Source organism: Dermacentor andersoni, chromosome 11, assembly GCF_023375885.2.
Source record: "Dermacentor andersoni chromosome 11, qqDerAnde1_hic_scaffold, whole genome shotgun sequence".
Taxonomy (NCBI): Eukaryota; Metazoa; Arthropoda; class Arachnida; order Ixodida; family Ixodidae; genus Dermacentor; species Dermacentor andersoni.
In genome coordinates this window covers 37,308,958-37,322,177 of record NC_092824.1, presented here as the reverse complement: position 1 = coordinate 37,322,177, position 13,220 = coordinate 37,308,958, and the positions used below count along the sequence as shown (strand labels likewise).

Here is a 13,220-nt window from a genome sequence, read left to right as displayed (position 1 = left end):
TTTAAAGCAGCTGAAGTAAGGTGGGGATATACAAAATTATGTCCACAATTTGATGCTTTCTTGTGTCCTGGTGTGAACTCTAGTGCGTGGGAGTTTAAGTTTGGGACCCTCGGGCAGAAGAGTGCTGCATGCAACTAAGGCTATGAATGCTCAGTTTGCAGCTTGATGTCTGTACCAAATTTGAAACTGCATGTCGTGCATTTGTCACATGACATGTCACATGCTTTTGCCTTGATTTCTCATCTTTCTAGCCATCCTGGCCCATTTCTTTCATTTCATTTCGCATCCCCACTACAGGCTCTATAGCCTGTAAAACTTGAACATGCAAGTTGTACTCTTGTCCTGTTGCTATTCGTGGATATTGTGCTGGACCCGCCTGCTACCTTTTCAAGATAGCGAATCCAAACAACAGTGCGTAAATGTGTTAGGTCACAAATAAAAGAGTGCGAAACTGGAGAAAAGTAATCCCCAAAGCATAGGCTCACTCAAAGAAACAAAAGTGCATCAAACTGTCCAGCACGAAACAATGGCATTACATGCTGGATACGAAACGTGGAAGACAGCATGCGGCACTACGTTTCTCACTTAAACTTTAACATTGCACAACTGTATGGGTAATGCACAGCTTTTCCGCGACAGTTGGCTTCGAAAAGAAGAGTCCTTCCAGCACTGCTAAGCATCTGCCAGTAACTGCCGAGTTAAGAAGTCCAGCTAACTGAGGTGAAGCACACACAAGCATCCACACAGATGAGACACTGCTGCGAACGAGTGTGCTGCCCTCTGGCTTCTCTGAACTGCACTCAAGGATTGCACAAGCCCCGGTCATGTGATGAAAGTTAAGCATTACAAGGGTCGAACGAACAAGAGCTCTGCTATGACAAAGCAAACGCAGTCGTCTCTACGATCCATCTGCGAGTGAATGCACCGGACTAAACAACAGTTCAAGTGTGGCCCATCAAGAGGACGCACGGAGCAAGCACAATCCAATGCTTGCTGCACTTTGGAGTAAAACAATGATAACGTAGGTGCGGTGATAATCTGTCAAAATTACCACCACATATGCTCAGACTTGCACCCACCTTTTATCAAGCGCACCGGTACTGTAAATATGTAAAACACTATGAGTTGCTCAGAGCCTCAAAGTCATTCGTGAGTCACGTTTGATGACTACAAATCAGATCGAATACTGAAAGTTTTGGACAGATGATCTGAGGCAGTATTGAGTACAAAAAAAATTCAACTTTACCAGCCCAACAAATACTGTTACTACAATGTTAAAAATGGAGCTGATTTAGGTCAGAGTAGCAAGCTAGTGAGTAATGTTTCAACAGCCCTTTAACCTAATGCTGGTTATTTAGCTTGATAATAGCAACACGAAAAGCGGCTGTGCTGAGTAACTCCTTGTTCGTCTACAAGCTCAGTTCTGTCCTTGGCTGCCTCGCGATTGGCTAAACGGTGTCTGCGAGGCAGTTCCAAGCCAATTGAGGACAGGGGAGGAACAACTCGTAACGCGGCCCACGATGCAGCAACAGAATGTGAATCCATGTTATCAACAAGGTTCGAGCGTCTGCCAACGTGCACTGAGAAAAGAAAAACGGCATGTTGGCAAGCTGTCTATTGCGAATTGTGAGGTGTCATGCGGAAGTCACACCTGACAGATCACAAGCCAGCCGATTCACAAGTGGCAGCTGTCAATAGCCAGGCGCACCGGCAGATACATAACTAACACGTTTGACCCGACTCCCAACTACGTTCTTGTGAATCCACTTGTCAACAACAGCAGAAGCGAGCATCGCAGATTGAGCGTTTGCGACACCTGGTGGTCCAAACACCCCCAGCAACCGGCGGTTGGTAAAACCCGCGCACTTGAAGAGTACATCGGCCGCGTCGCACGAGAAAGACCAGCAAAGGCAAGCGGCACAAAAAGTCTGAGGCAGCCACCAGCACTTGTTCCACGGCATCGCCAAACGGACAATGTGCCAACAACTGACAGTGACAATCGCCGACTTCAGCTGCATTACTGAAGTGACGAGAATAATGATGATAATGATATTAACAGTAATAAATGTATCTCGCATAACAAAGTAACATGCAGGCTACAATGAGCCCAAGTCAAGGGGCATATAAGCAACTGGGAACATATAATGCCAAGTTACACAGCTTCCTTGCTGCATGCTTTTGCACACTCAAACTCGCCCAAACATAGATGTTACATTAATACATACTGGGAGTTCTAACTAGCTCGAAATAATGCTAGTTTCCTCGGGAGTAGCAGGGGCTGAGAAGCTTCCGCGAGACATTTCCTCCATCGTCTGTTCGACACTTGACCTACCCAAGATAGCGTACTGAGGCAATGTTTAAATCAATCGGCATCAAAAAGCCACTGCCTACTACTCTGCTGGCCATTGTTGGCAGTCAAGCAAGACCGAGCTGCAAATGTTCCCAACAACACTGTTCGGCTCTTCCTCCTACTGCCATTGCTATCACATCCATGGCCTCCGTGCTTGCTTCGAGCTGCCTCAGGCTTTCAATGCCACCAGTCTTTTGTCACACGGACTCTCGTCACAATGAAGAATGCGAACAATGAACTAGCCCGTCCATCTGCTGATACAGCGCTGCTTGGAGCAGCTAAGGTCAGCGTGGATTAGCGGGGGTCATAGGACGCCCTCCATGAAGCTAGTGTCCAGCGTCTGAATGAGGGTTCGCACAAATGCCATCTCCTTGCGAGTGTTGTCAAAGATGACCCGCGGGTCGTCCGACGTGCAGCGTAGGCAGTTGGGTGCCATCACCATGGCCAGGTTGCTGGCATCCATCTTCGTCAGTGCAGCATTTTCAGGGGCAGCAAAAACCTGCAAAGAAGGCATTCGGGTCTCGGACTGCCTTATCCACTCACCACCTGAGTCGGTGTTGGTTGTGGTATCAACATCTTCCACTACCAATATCGGTGCCCATGCATTTATAGGGGTCCAAACTTTAATTATTTAGATCCTGAAATTGGCCTTTGCTGGATAATTCGAACTAGATCAGTCAGCATGCATGCGCCTGACCCCTACGGTGATCCCAATAGCGAACCCTTTAGTGGTAGCGTCTGTCACGGCAGAGCTTAGGAGACACTGAATGTGTTGAACACACATTATGTCCCGTCTAAAACACCTATTTTCAGCATGCCCTAAAAAGACTTTCAAGCAATAATCGTAGCTCGCGATGTCTGATTATATCATTTTACCCGATTCTAACACGAAGCTTTCTTTTTTTTTTTTTCAGGAAAATTGGATCGAAAATTGCTGGTGCAGCAAATCGGACACAATACTAAAACCGTCTTTGTGGCTTTCAATGCATTACCACACAAGACGAATGCATTCTGGCAAAGCTGACATTAAAATATCATGTGACTTTAGGAAACCTACCGCCACTGTGCAATGCATAGTATTAGACTCTTGCCTATTTTTCTTGCTAAAAAATCAGGCGCGCATCAGATTTCTACTTTGTTTAGGACCTTTAATGTCATTTCTATGTTAGTTCTCTACTCTGGACACAAAGAAAATGGGTGCACGTTTGATTCGGGGGCCTGTTGTAAAGTGAAAAATACTGCTAAATGAATCGGCAGTGTGTTCTGATGTAGTGCTTTTTTTTTTTGCATCTCGTTTATTTTTATCAATTTCGTTGGTCCCATCAGGGTCGAATTAACAAAAGTTGACTGTATTGCTAAAGGCACTTCTCCGAGAGAGACTCGACCACAGCCACCCGAAGAGAACGTACGTGCCGTCGGCGCGCACTCCGAACCGATCCGACGTGAGCTTTGGCCGTCGCCCCCTGCCCGGGCCTCCCGAGGCGCGAGCTTTGCCCGTCGCCCCCCGCCCGGGCCTCCCTAGGTGCCGTGCGCTGTGTGTGCCAGTCACCACGGAATACGCACGAATCCCCTCCGTTTGCGCCGCTGCCGACCGCTAAACCTACATCCGAACTTTTTTGGACCGTATCGATGTCGGAAAGTCTGCTCCTGGCCAGCCGCCGCACTGGGTCTTGCCTCGCTAGAGGCTAGGCCGATCACTGGTAGCGCACCCACCCCCAACAGCCATGGAGGTGCAATCGCAGGGCGAAGACCTCGACCCGACAACGTTCAGACCCAGTGAGTGGACCACGATACTCCGTGCGTACAAGGGAGGCAAACCAAGCCCGGAAACGCTGGTTGTGCCTCCTCATGCGGCCCCTGTTCGAGATAAGCCTGCTGCGCCCGCCGTCGGTGCTCCGGCCGACACTGCCCCTGCGACCTTCAAGCCGACATACCGTGCTCAACAACAACAGCTGCGCGTGACGCACGCAATCGCATTGCGAAGTAAGCAACTTGCTTCACTCCCTCCCGGCACTATAAGGGTAGTCTTCCGACCAAGAGGAGGCCTCGCTTTGAACGGAGCCATGGCGCAGCCACTCATGAAAGCTCTGCGAGTCACCGCCGCTGACCGGGACCTAGGAGAGTTTCACCTCCGGATTCACCCGACGAATAACACCTTCACGGTTGCTACACCTCACGAGTCAACGGCCCTTCACCTCGTCCAAATCAAGGAAGTGATCCTTCAAGAAACCAGTTACCCCGTCGCCGCCTACATCGCACCGCCGCCCGCTGCTGCGCGCGGAGTCATCTCGCAAGCCTACTGGGCGGAAACACCGGAAGAGATGCTACAAGACCTCCAGACTCGCAACCCGGAAGCTGATATCATCGCAGCCCGCAGAATGGGTAGGACCCTTTCCATATTGATTACATTTGCGCATGGCCCAGTCCCTCACACCATACGCTACATGAGTGTAGTGCATAGATGCACGGCGTACAAGGGAAGTCCAGACGCGTGCACAAACTGCCGTCGACCGGGCCACAGACACGACGTGTGCCCCCACCCAAGAGTGGTCTCTGCCCGCGGTGCGGGGACAAGCATGAGCTGCAAGATGTTCCCTCCTGCATCCCGATCTGCATTCTCTGTGGGGGGCAGCACCTCACGGGCACCGGCTCGTGCAAGGCAAGAAATACCGCCACCAAACGACTTAGCCCACCGCCCCAGAAGTCAAAGTTCCCTACCAAGAAGGACTTTCCCCCGCTTAGCACGACCCTCCCGTCTACCTCTACATGGGCTTCCAAGGTTGCCAAGACGAACATCATGACTTCCCAGGACTTGGACGTGAAGGCTCTGCGGGATGAGGTAAGGCAGCTCAAGGCAGCCCTCTCTACCTCCACCCCTGCTCTACCCCCCACTCCACCATCCCCATCTTCCTCATCCAACCCGTCCGACCAACCTCCTCAGAAAAAGAGGAGGCCTGATGAGAGCCCAGTCCAACCTATAGACCTGGAAGCCAAATTTCAGGACCTCGCCCAAAACCTAGAATCCAAGTTCACAGAGCGCATTACTGCGCAGGTCACTGCACAGTGCCAGACTATGATTGAAGCTACCATTGCCGGTATAATAGATAGGGTTATATCTAGCATCATGGCCAAGGTTGAGGAGCGTTTAGCTAACCTTATATCTGGACTGTCAGCGGCCTCTCCTCCCGCAGTCCCGCCTTCTGCACTCCTCCTTCGCCGCGCCACCCTTCAACATGGCTCCTCCGAGGCACCGTAATTTCTTACAAATTATTCAATGGAATTGCAGGGGCTTTCGGCGAAAGCGCGACCCTCTGCAGCAGATTATCGCCAATTCTTTGTCCCCGCCAGACATTATCGCTATCCAGGATGCCAATGTTTGCAGGCAACTGCCAGGATACGCTGTTATCCCCTCTGACTCCACTGATCTTCCTCGGGTGGTTACATACGTCTGTAACACCTTGCATTACGCGGAGCACGACGTTACCTCTCCTATTGCTCACACCTTCATTGAAATTTTACCCCACACCCCTGCACAATCTCCCCTGTTCATGCTTAACTGCTATCTTCTCCCACGACAGCCGATTCACCTACTTGCTCCACTCCTCAAATCCGTAACCCAAATGGCCGGATCAAACCCCCTACTGGTTGCCGGTGACTTTAACTGCGCTCACGTGGACTGGGGCTATCGACGCACCAACCACAGAGGCACAGTTTTATACAATAATACGCTATTACTTCACCTGACCATCTTTAATGATTTTAGCCTACCTACGCGGGTTGGTAACAGTGTTACTGCCGATACTAGCCCAGACCTCACGCTTGGTAGAAACTTGGCTCACCTACAGTGGGAAAGAACGCAAGCCACACTAGGCAGCGACCACCACCTGATTCGCATAGCGGTGAACTATCGCCGACCTCAGCGCAAATTTACCGCTAGGCACACTAATTGGGATCAGCTCCGTAAATTTAGGCAAGCGCAGCCAGCACAGGGCCCCTTCGACCTAGACACCTGGACTACTCAGTTACAGAAAGACATTCGCCAACATACCCAAACGCTTGATACTACCCCAGACACCCCCGTTATCGACAGTAAGCTCGCCCACCTTCTTGAAGCTCAAGAGAACATAACGCGAAGGTGGAGAACTCAAAAGCACAACAGGAAACTAAAACTCAAACTCACCCAGCTTCAATCCCAAATAAAACAACATAGTGCCACTCTTTGCAAAGCTAACTGGGCTCAGGTTTGTGACGGCCTCCGAGGCAATCTCTCCACAACCCGTGCTTGGCACCTGTTACGCCATATGCTCGATCCCACGCAATCTAAAACTCAGACGCGTCTTAGCATTCGCCGCCTCACTCATAATCATCGGCAGGACACCGACGCCTTCCTCGCGCAGGTGAAATGCACCTATACCACCCCAGGTCCTCCTTGCAAACATCCCGAGTACACGGGCTCACCCCAACCACAGCTTGACGCTCCTATTACAGAATCTGAATTTCGCGCAGCCCTATTGAAATTGCGCAATACCACACCCGGGGAAGATCAAATTACGAATGCTGCCATCCGAAATCTTGATGATGTCTCCATATCTCACCTCGTTACCTACTTTAACGAGTGCTGGGAGGCAGGTACCCTCCCTGCCCCCTGGAAGCATGGAAAAATTATATTTATCCCAAAACCTCACAAGCCCATCACCCTCGAGAACATCCGCCCCATTTCTCTTATATCTTGCCTCGGCAAGACCTTTGAGCACATAATCCTTGCCCGACTGACAACGTACATGGAAGAAAATCACCTTTTCCCCCACAGTATGGTCGGCTTTCGTGCGCATCTATCTGCGCAGGATGCCCTACTTCAAATTACGCACGATGTGCTTGATGATACCATCCCCCATCTTACTAAAGCCATCCTGGCGGTTGACCTCATTAAGGCATTTGACAGAATTCGACACGCTGCCATCTTACGGGAACTACAGGAACTACAGGTAGGCCCTAAGACCTACAACTACGTTCGCGCCTTCCTCTCTGGCCGCACTGCCTCCTTGCACATTGATCAGCTCAGCACACCCTCTTATACACTCGGTGAATTTGGAACCCCGCAAGGCGCGGTCCTCTCCCCCCTTTTATTTAACATTGCTCTCATCCCCTTAGCCCAGAAGCTCAATCTCATCCCACACCTAAAACATACTCTGTACGCTGATGATATTACCGCATGGACCACTCATGGCTCAGACGGGGAAATTGAGGAAACTCTACAATTAGCAGTCGACACGATCTCCGCTCACGTATCATCTATCGGACTGGAATGTTCCCCCTCTAAGTCCGCGCTCCTCCTAATTAGACCAAAATCTGCCGCTAACTCACCCATCCAAATCACTTTACAAGGATCCCCTATCCCCATCACTCCCACCCTGCGCATCCTTGGCCTCTACCTGCAGGATTCCGGACGCAATGACCATACCCTTAAAACACTGAAGGCCTCCACGCAATCAGTGTTGCAGCTTCTACGCCGCGTATCTTCCCTGCACAAGGGTTTAGACGAAGCAGACAACATGAAAGTTGTACATGCTTTTACGCTTAGCCGCATTCTGTACGCCACTCCATATCTCAAGCTGAACTGCACGGAAACCGAGCGCGTGAACGCCATGATCCGCCTTGCAACTAAGGCAGCCCTCAACCTGCCTCGCAGTACTAGCACAGCCAAACTCCTTGCACTAGGCATGCATAACACGCTTCCTGAACTAGTTGAGGCGCACCTTCAGACGCAGTATTTAAGACTTGCCGCGAGCGCCACTGGCCGCCATATCCTCGCCTCCCTTCGCATCAACATACCCGCTAATCAGTCAACCCTTATAGCCATTCCTCGACACATTCATACACCCCTTGTAGTGAAACCCCTTCCTCGAAACGTCCATCCCCAATATCACATCTCTCGCCGCGTAGCTCGCGCAAATGCCCTCCACAAGTATTACGGACAAGTCGAGAAAGCCATCTGGGTGGACGCCGCATGTACAACGCATGAAGCTGTAGCAGTTGCTTACAACCCAACCTTACCCCGACCCCTAACTCACCATCTTCCCTCGGGCTCTACACCTGAGGAAGCAGAGGAGACCGCCATCGCCTTAGCCCTTGCCCTTTCGGATGCTGAATACATCTTTAGCGATTCAAAGACTGCTTTGTCCAACTTTGCCAGAGGCAGAATTCACAGCCCTGCCTGGAATTTGTTGAACATCCCCACCCAGAATTTACCACGCAGGGTTGAGCTCCGGTGGGTGCCGGCTCACTCTGGGAACCCCGGAAACGAGGCTGCCGATAAATTGGCCCGAGATTTAATTTGCCGGGCTCAGGACAGCCTCGATCCGGGTTTCTCGAGGGAGCGGGTACACAGCTTTGCGGAGCTCACGCAAATACCCCGTTTGGACCGTCGGACTTACCCTCCTCCCCACCCCTCCCTGAACACTCCCAACAGATCCTCTGGAGACGCCTCCAGACCCGCTCTCTCCCATCCCCTCAGCTGCTATCCCACTACTGTGGCATCTCCCCTACATGCTCCCTATGCGGAGACCCTCACGCCACACTCTCCCACATCCTTTTTGGCTGCCCTGCCGATCCTCCCCCGCAGGGACAGCCCGCCATCTCAAGCTGGGAGGACTGGGAGGTCCTGCTCTCGTCGACGGACCCAACATCGCAGGTTACTGCGGTGGCTCGGGCTGCCAACGTCATGAGCAAAAGGAGCATGAACGTTTCGACGTAGTGCGGGACCGTGCGGTGGTCCAGGGACCCAGAGGAGTCCAAACTCACTTGCTATGAATAAAGTTTTTCTGTCTGTCTGTCTGTATTGCTAAATAAGACAAATAAATAAACATAAATTATACAGTACATGATGTTAAATGAAACACGCCATTAGTACTGGACACTAGCTCGCAATACAACTGACACCTTGTTATCCCAAGCAGAAACAGCATTGTCAAGATGATTAGCCCAAGCACCGTAACTGAGCAACAGCTGTTGCCACACAGACACTTCCTTTTGCAAAACTGTGCGGCACCTGGCAACAGCTGTGCATTACATTCCTTTCCAATAATGTTTGTGCTAGTATAATTTTCATGCTGCCTTTGCATTAGAATTTTCTTCCCCAAAAATAATTGTGCGGTAAATGATACGCAAGTTGTATGTTACTAGCAGATAGCTGTACTTCTGTGGCTCCATGTTCCAGTTCTAACGATTCAGTGCCACCATTCAAAAGCACTTTTTCCCTGAACACTAGTAGTGTTTTAACAGTTTTAACAGTGACATGCGTCTCCTTTCGAATTTCACAAGCCAGTGAGGTCTGACAGAAGCCAAAGTGAATCCACAGAAAGTCAACAAAAGTAAAAGAAGAATGGCTTCGCCGCGCAGCATGGAAAATCTGCATTTTGCTTACTGTTGCAATTAATATGCAAACTTGGGCTATGGTGCCTAGCTGATGGTTAAATGAGCTTGCCACTGCCGAGCCATCAATGCGTTCATGTTCAAGTTCATGCTATGGGATGCACGACTCTAGTGCCCCCCGGGGTTAGTCTTCCTCGCACGACTGTGGCGTCTCCTGATGTTTGGGATCCCCGCATGAAAGCAGGAGTCGGGTGTGACAGTTATACCACTACAAGAGATGGCGAAAGCGCTCCTACGCTAGCACCACCTGATGACGTGGATAGCGTGTGCGGAACAGGAACTGACTTTTGCCTCTTGGGCTTTGGGACGTTGGCCTGCTTGTAGCAATCATGTGCATCGGTGCACTTCGTGGGACTGTTTTGTGGAGGTTTCTCGTTGGTCACTACTATGCTGACCCCCAATCAACGAAATACATATAGCACACGTCATCTCCCGTCGAAAACCCTACCCTAGAAGCATTTTCAAAGAAATAAAGGTACCTGACAATGTCTGATTACAGTATGTACCAGATTCTCAAGTGCGCTTTTATTTTTCCAAGAAAATTGGGCAGGAAACTCCCTGCATGGTGCAATGGCATAAGAAACCAAAACTGCCTTTGCAGAATTTGCAGGTTTTACCACTTAAAAGCGCATTTAAAATATTGTGTGGCAAATCTGACTTTGGAAAACCGCCATTCGTTTTTCTTGCTAAAAAATTGGGTGTGCATTAGATTTCTACTTTGTTTAGGAGCTTTAATGTCCTTTTTACATTAGTTTTCTACTTCGGACACAGAAAGTGGGTGCACATTTGATCGGGGGGGGGGGTGTATTAGAATCGGGTAAATACTCCCAAATGAATCAACGGAGTTTCATTGTTTTTTCTGCATCTTGCTTATTTCAACCCGCCGGATAATTCGATCGCGTTCATTGGTCCCGTCAGGGTCGATTTGCCGCAATTCGACTGAAGTAAAAAAAGAAAGCCACGCTTTGACACAGGTGATAAGGGTAAGGGTGCAAGTGGTGTCAGCCCACAGTGCTAAGAAACAGAAAGGCGTTTTCGGTGTTTACAAGCATGCACAATACCTGCAGGAACCGGATGAGATAGGCGAGGACACGCTGATTTAGCTCGGGCATGCGCCGAACCAGTGCCAGCACCACCTGGGGCTCGCCGCAGCAGTCAACACACTCCTGGTACAGGGAAGCCGGTATGAGCGGGTCGTGCAGCTCTCGGTACCACAGCTTGAGCAGCGACGCCGGCACGTGCGGGTCGCTGCCGTTGGCACAGTCCACCGTTTGCCACTCATCCAGCCGCACCTTTAAGGCATTGACCTGTACGCAGGGTGATAACGTCCGAGTACTCAGTGCTTTGATCAGCAGCATCACTGCTATATAACCTAACCCCGTATACTAGTGCAGGGCCCGATATATTAACAAATTTTATTTCTGTAACTCACTCTAACGTCAGAAAACATGAGAGAGGGTAGTAGGTTATAGAAAAAACAGCAGAGGGAAAATAAAATGCGAGACTATACACATTATTTTCTAATTACAGTAGAACCTCATTGATATTGACACGTGTACTTATCTTTATCGGGTGACCACGTTTCGCCGCTTAACAATCTGTAATCGCACAGCGCGGGACGCGCCTGCATGTATCCGACGTTTCTGGAAAGTTATCGATGCTTCTACCCGGCTGTCTGTTGTCGCCGTACCTCACGTTATCTGATTTCATCGCTTGACGTGAATTGTGTAGAACTTTGTAGAAGGCATGCGGGTCCCAACGATTAGTCTGGAACATTCGATGACTGCTGTATAAAAGCCGACGCGCTTGACCCGCTGATCAGATTTTCGACGATCGCCGACCGTGTTCGCCGCTATCGTTGTGCTTAAGTGTAGCCTGTTTTGTGGGCACAGGTTCGCCCAATAAAAGTTAGTTTTGTCGTTCACAGTATTGCTACTGTGTTCTTTGAAGTCACGACCACGTGACAATATGATCCCAATGTTACGATATGAACCTCATAATGCCAATGTTATCGGCATTATCGAGAACACAAAAAGAAATGACCCAATAAAGTTACTTTATTTTTACCAGTTTATAGGTTCCCAGAAAACACAATCTTTCGGCACCAACATCAAGTACATCGCCAAACTGCAATTGCCTGAAAAGTTTTCCAGCTGCAAGATCTTGCGTGAACAAGAAACGGCGTGAGGCATAGTGACCGAGAGCAGCAGGCACCCACCACAGCAGCTCCCCTGCAGTACTTGCCTGCCCATGTCACATGAAGATGTCATTTCCTCTTCCGGTGCCAGCAAATCTCCTCACGGGTTGTTGCATGCCACATGCAGAGCTATTGCCGCCAACCCTACTCTACTACCTACCTGTGCACTACCTGAACACCTGTGTACCTGTGTACTACCTACCTGTGTACACAACAGTGCATGTGGCATGGTGCCATTGGAAGCGTACTGCACACTTTTAATAGGCATTAACCAAAATGCAGTGCTGTTCCCTCCTGCAGATGGTGAGAAGTGAGTGTCGTGTTTCTCTCTGGTGGCATCCTATTCTGACGTCACCCACAAGATCAATTTCGTTTCGGTTTGCCATCACCGTGCTAATACACTATGCAACAGAAAAAACAAAAGCATGTCTTGGGATGCTAGGCCCCACGAGCTTGATGCGTGTCTGCATCTCGTGCCGCAATGATTCTCACCGAGTCATGAACAGTGATGAGCAGTGAAAACTTCCCCCCAAAATGCCGTGCCCGAAGAAGCTGCTGACCCAGGTTGAATAAGAGGAGTGCAAACGTAAGCTCGCCGAAGCCTAAAAAAAACGACAACACGTGTCTTGGGCCACTTGGGCCCCACCAGCTTGGTGTGCGTCGGCGTCTCATACTGCAACAATTCGCACAACCCTTTGCGTTATGTAGATGTCAACTACAGTTGAGCCTGCCAAATTTTTTTAGTGACTTTGGATCATGCCGTTTTCCAGTTAGTACATTCTTTCTTGCGTTTCTTTTTCTAGATTGTATGAATGAGGTTCTGCTGTATACAATGTTAGCTGAAGTTTGGCTAAGTACACAATTACAACACAGCGTAATATAAGCAGCATAAGAGCAACAAACAATACTTGATACAACATCTGTTATAACGTGGTCTACTGTGATAAGTCTTGTTTATCCTCCCTGGAACTCAGTGAACACACACATAGTTAAGAGTGGAAATGCACGAGATGAGTTAGAATGCGACTACCGGAAAATCCTACAGACAAGTGAGGCAACAGGTGCACTTTGCAACAAACGGGGCGCGCGCCTATGGTAGAGGGAAGAGCGATGAGAGCAACGAGGAAGAAGAAGATACGCAGGGCAAATGAGCAAAGCACACAAAGAAAAAGAAAACGTAAGCACATTGCACCCGCCATGGTGCCAGTGCAATGTATGTCACATGGTATGAGCGCTCCGTGC

General features: G+C 49.7%; 1 protein-coding gene across 1 annotated transcript in view; it reads right to left on the bottom strand.

Annotated features, from left to right (window-relative positions):
• Positions 1-2,131: 2,131 nt before the first annotated feature.
• The window catches only part of RhoGAP93B (MyTH4 and RhoGAP_KIAA1688 domain-containing protein RhoGAP93B), a 57,280-nt gene continuing 46,191 nt past the window's right edge, over positions 2,132-13,220 (bottom strand). The window contains exons 11-12 of the mRNA XM_050167658.2: positions 10,843-11,088; positions 2,132-2,849 (exon numbers count right to left, since the gene is read on the bottom strand). Of these exons, the coding sequence (XP_050023615.1) occupies positions 2,655-2,849; positions 10,843-11,088 (441 nt within the window). The 3' untranslated portion in view covers positions 2,132-2,654. The remainder of the gene's footprint in view (positions 2,850-10,842; positions 11,089-13,220) is intronic.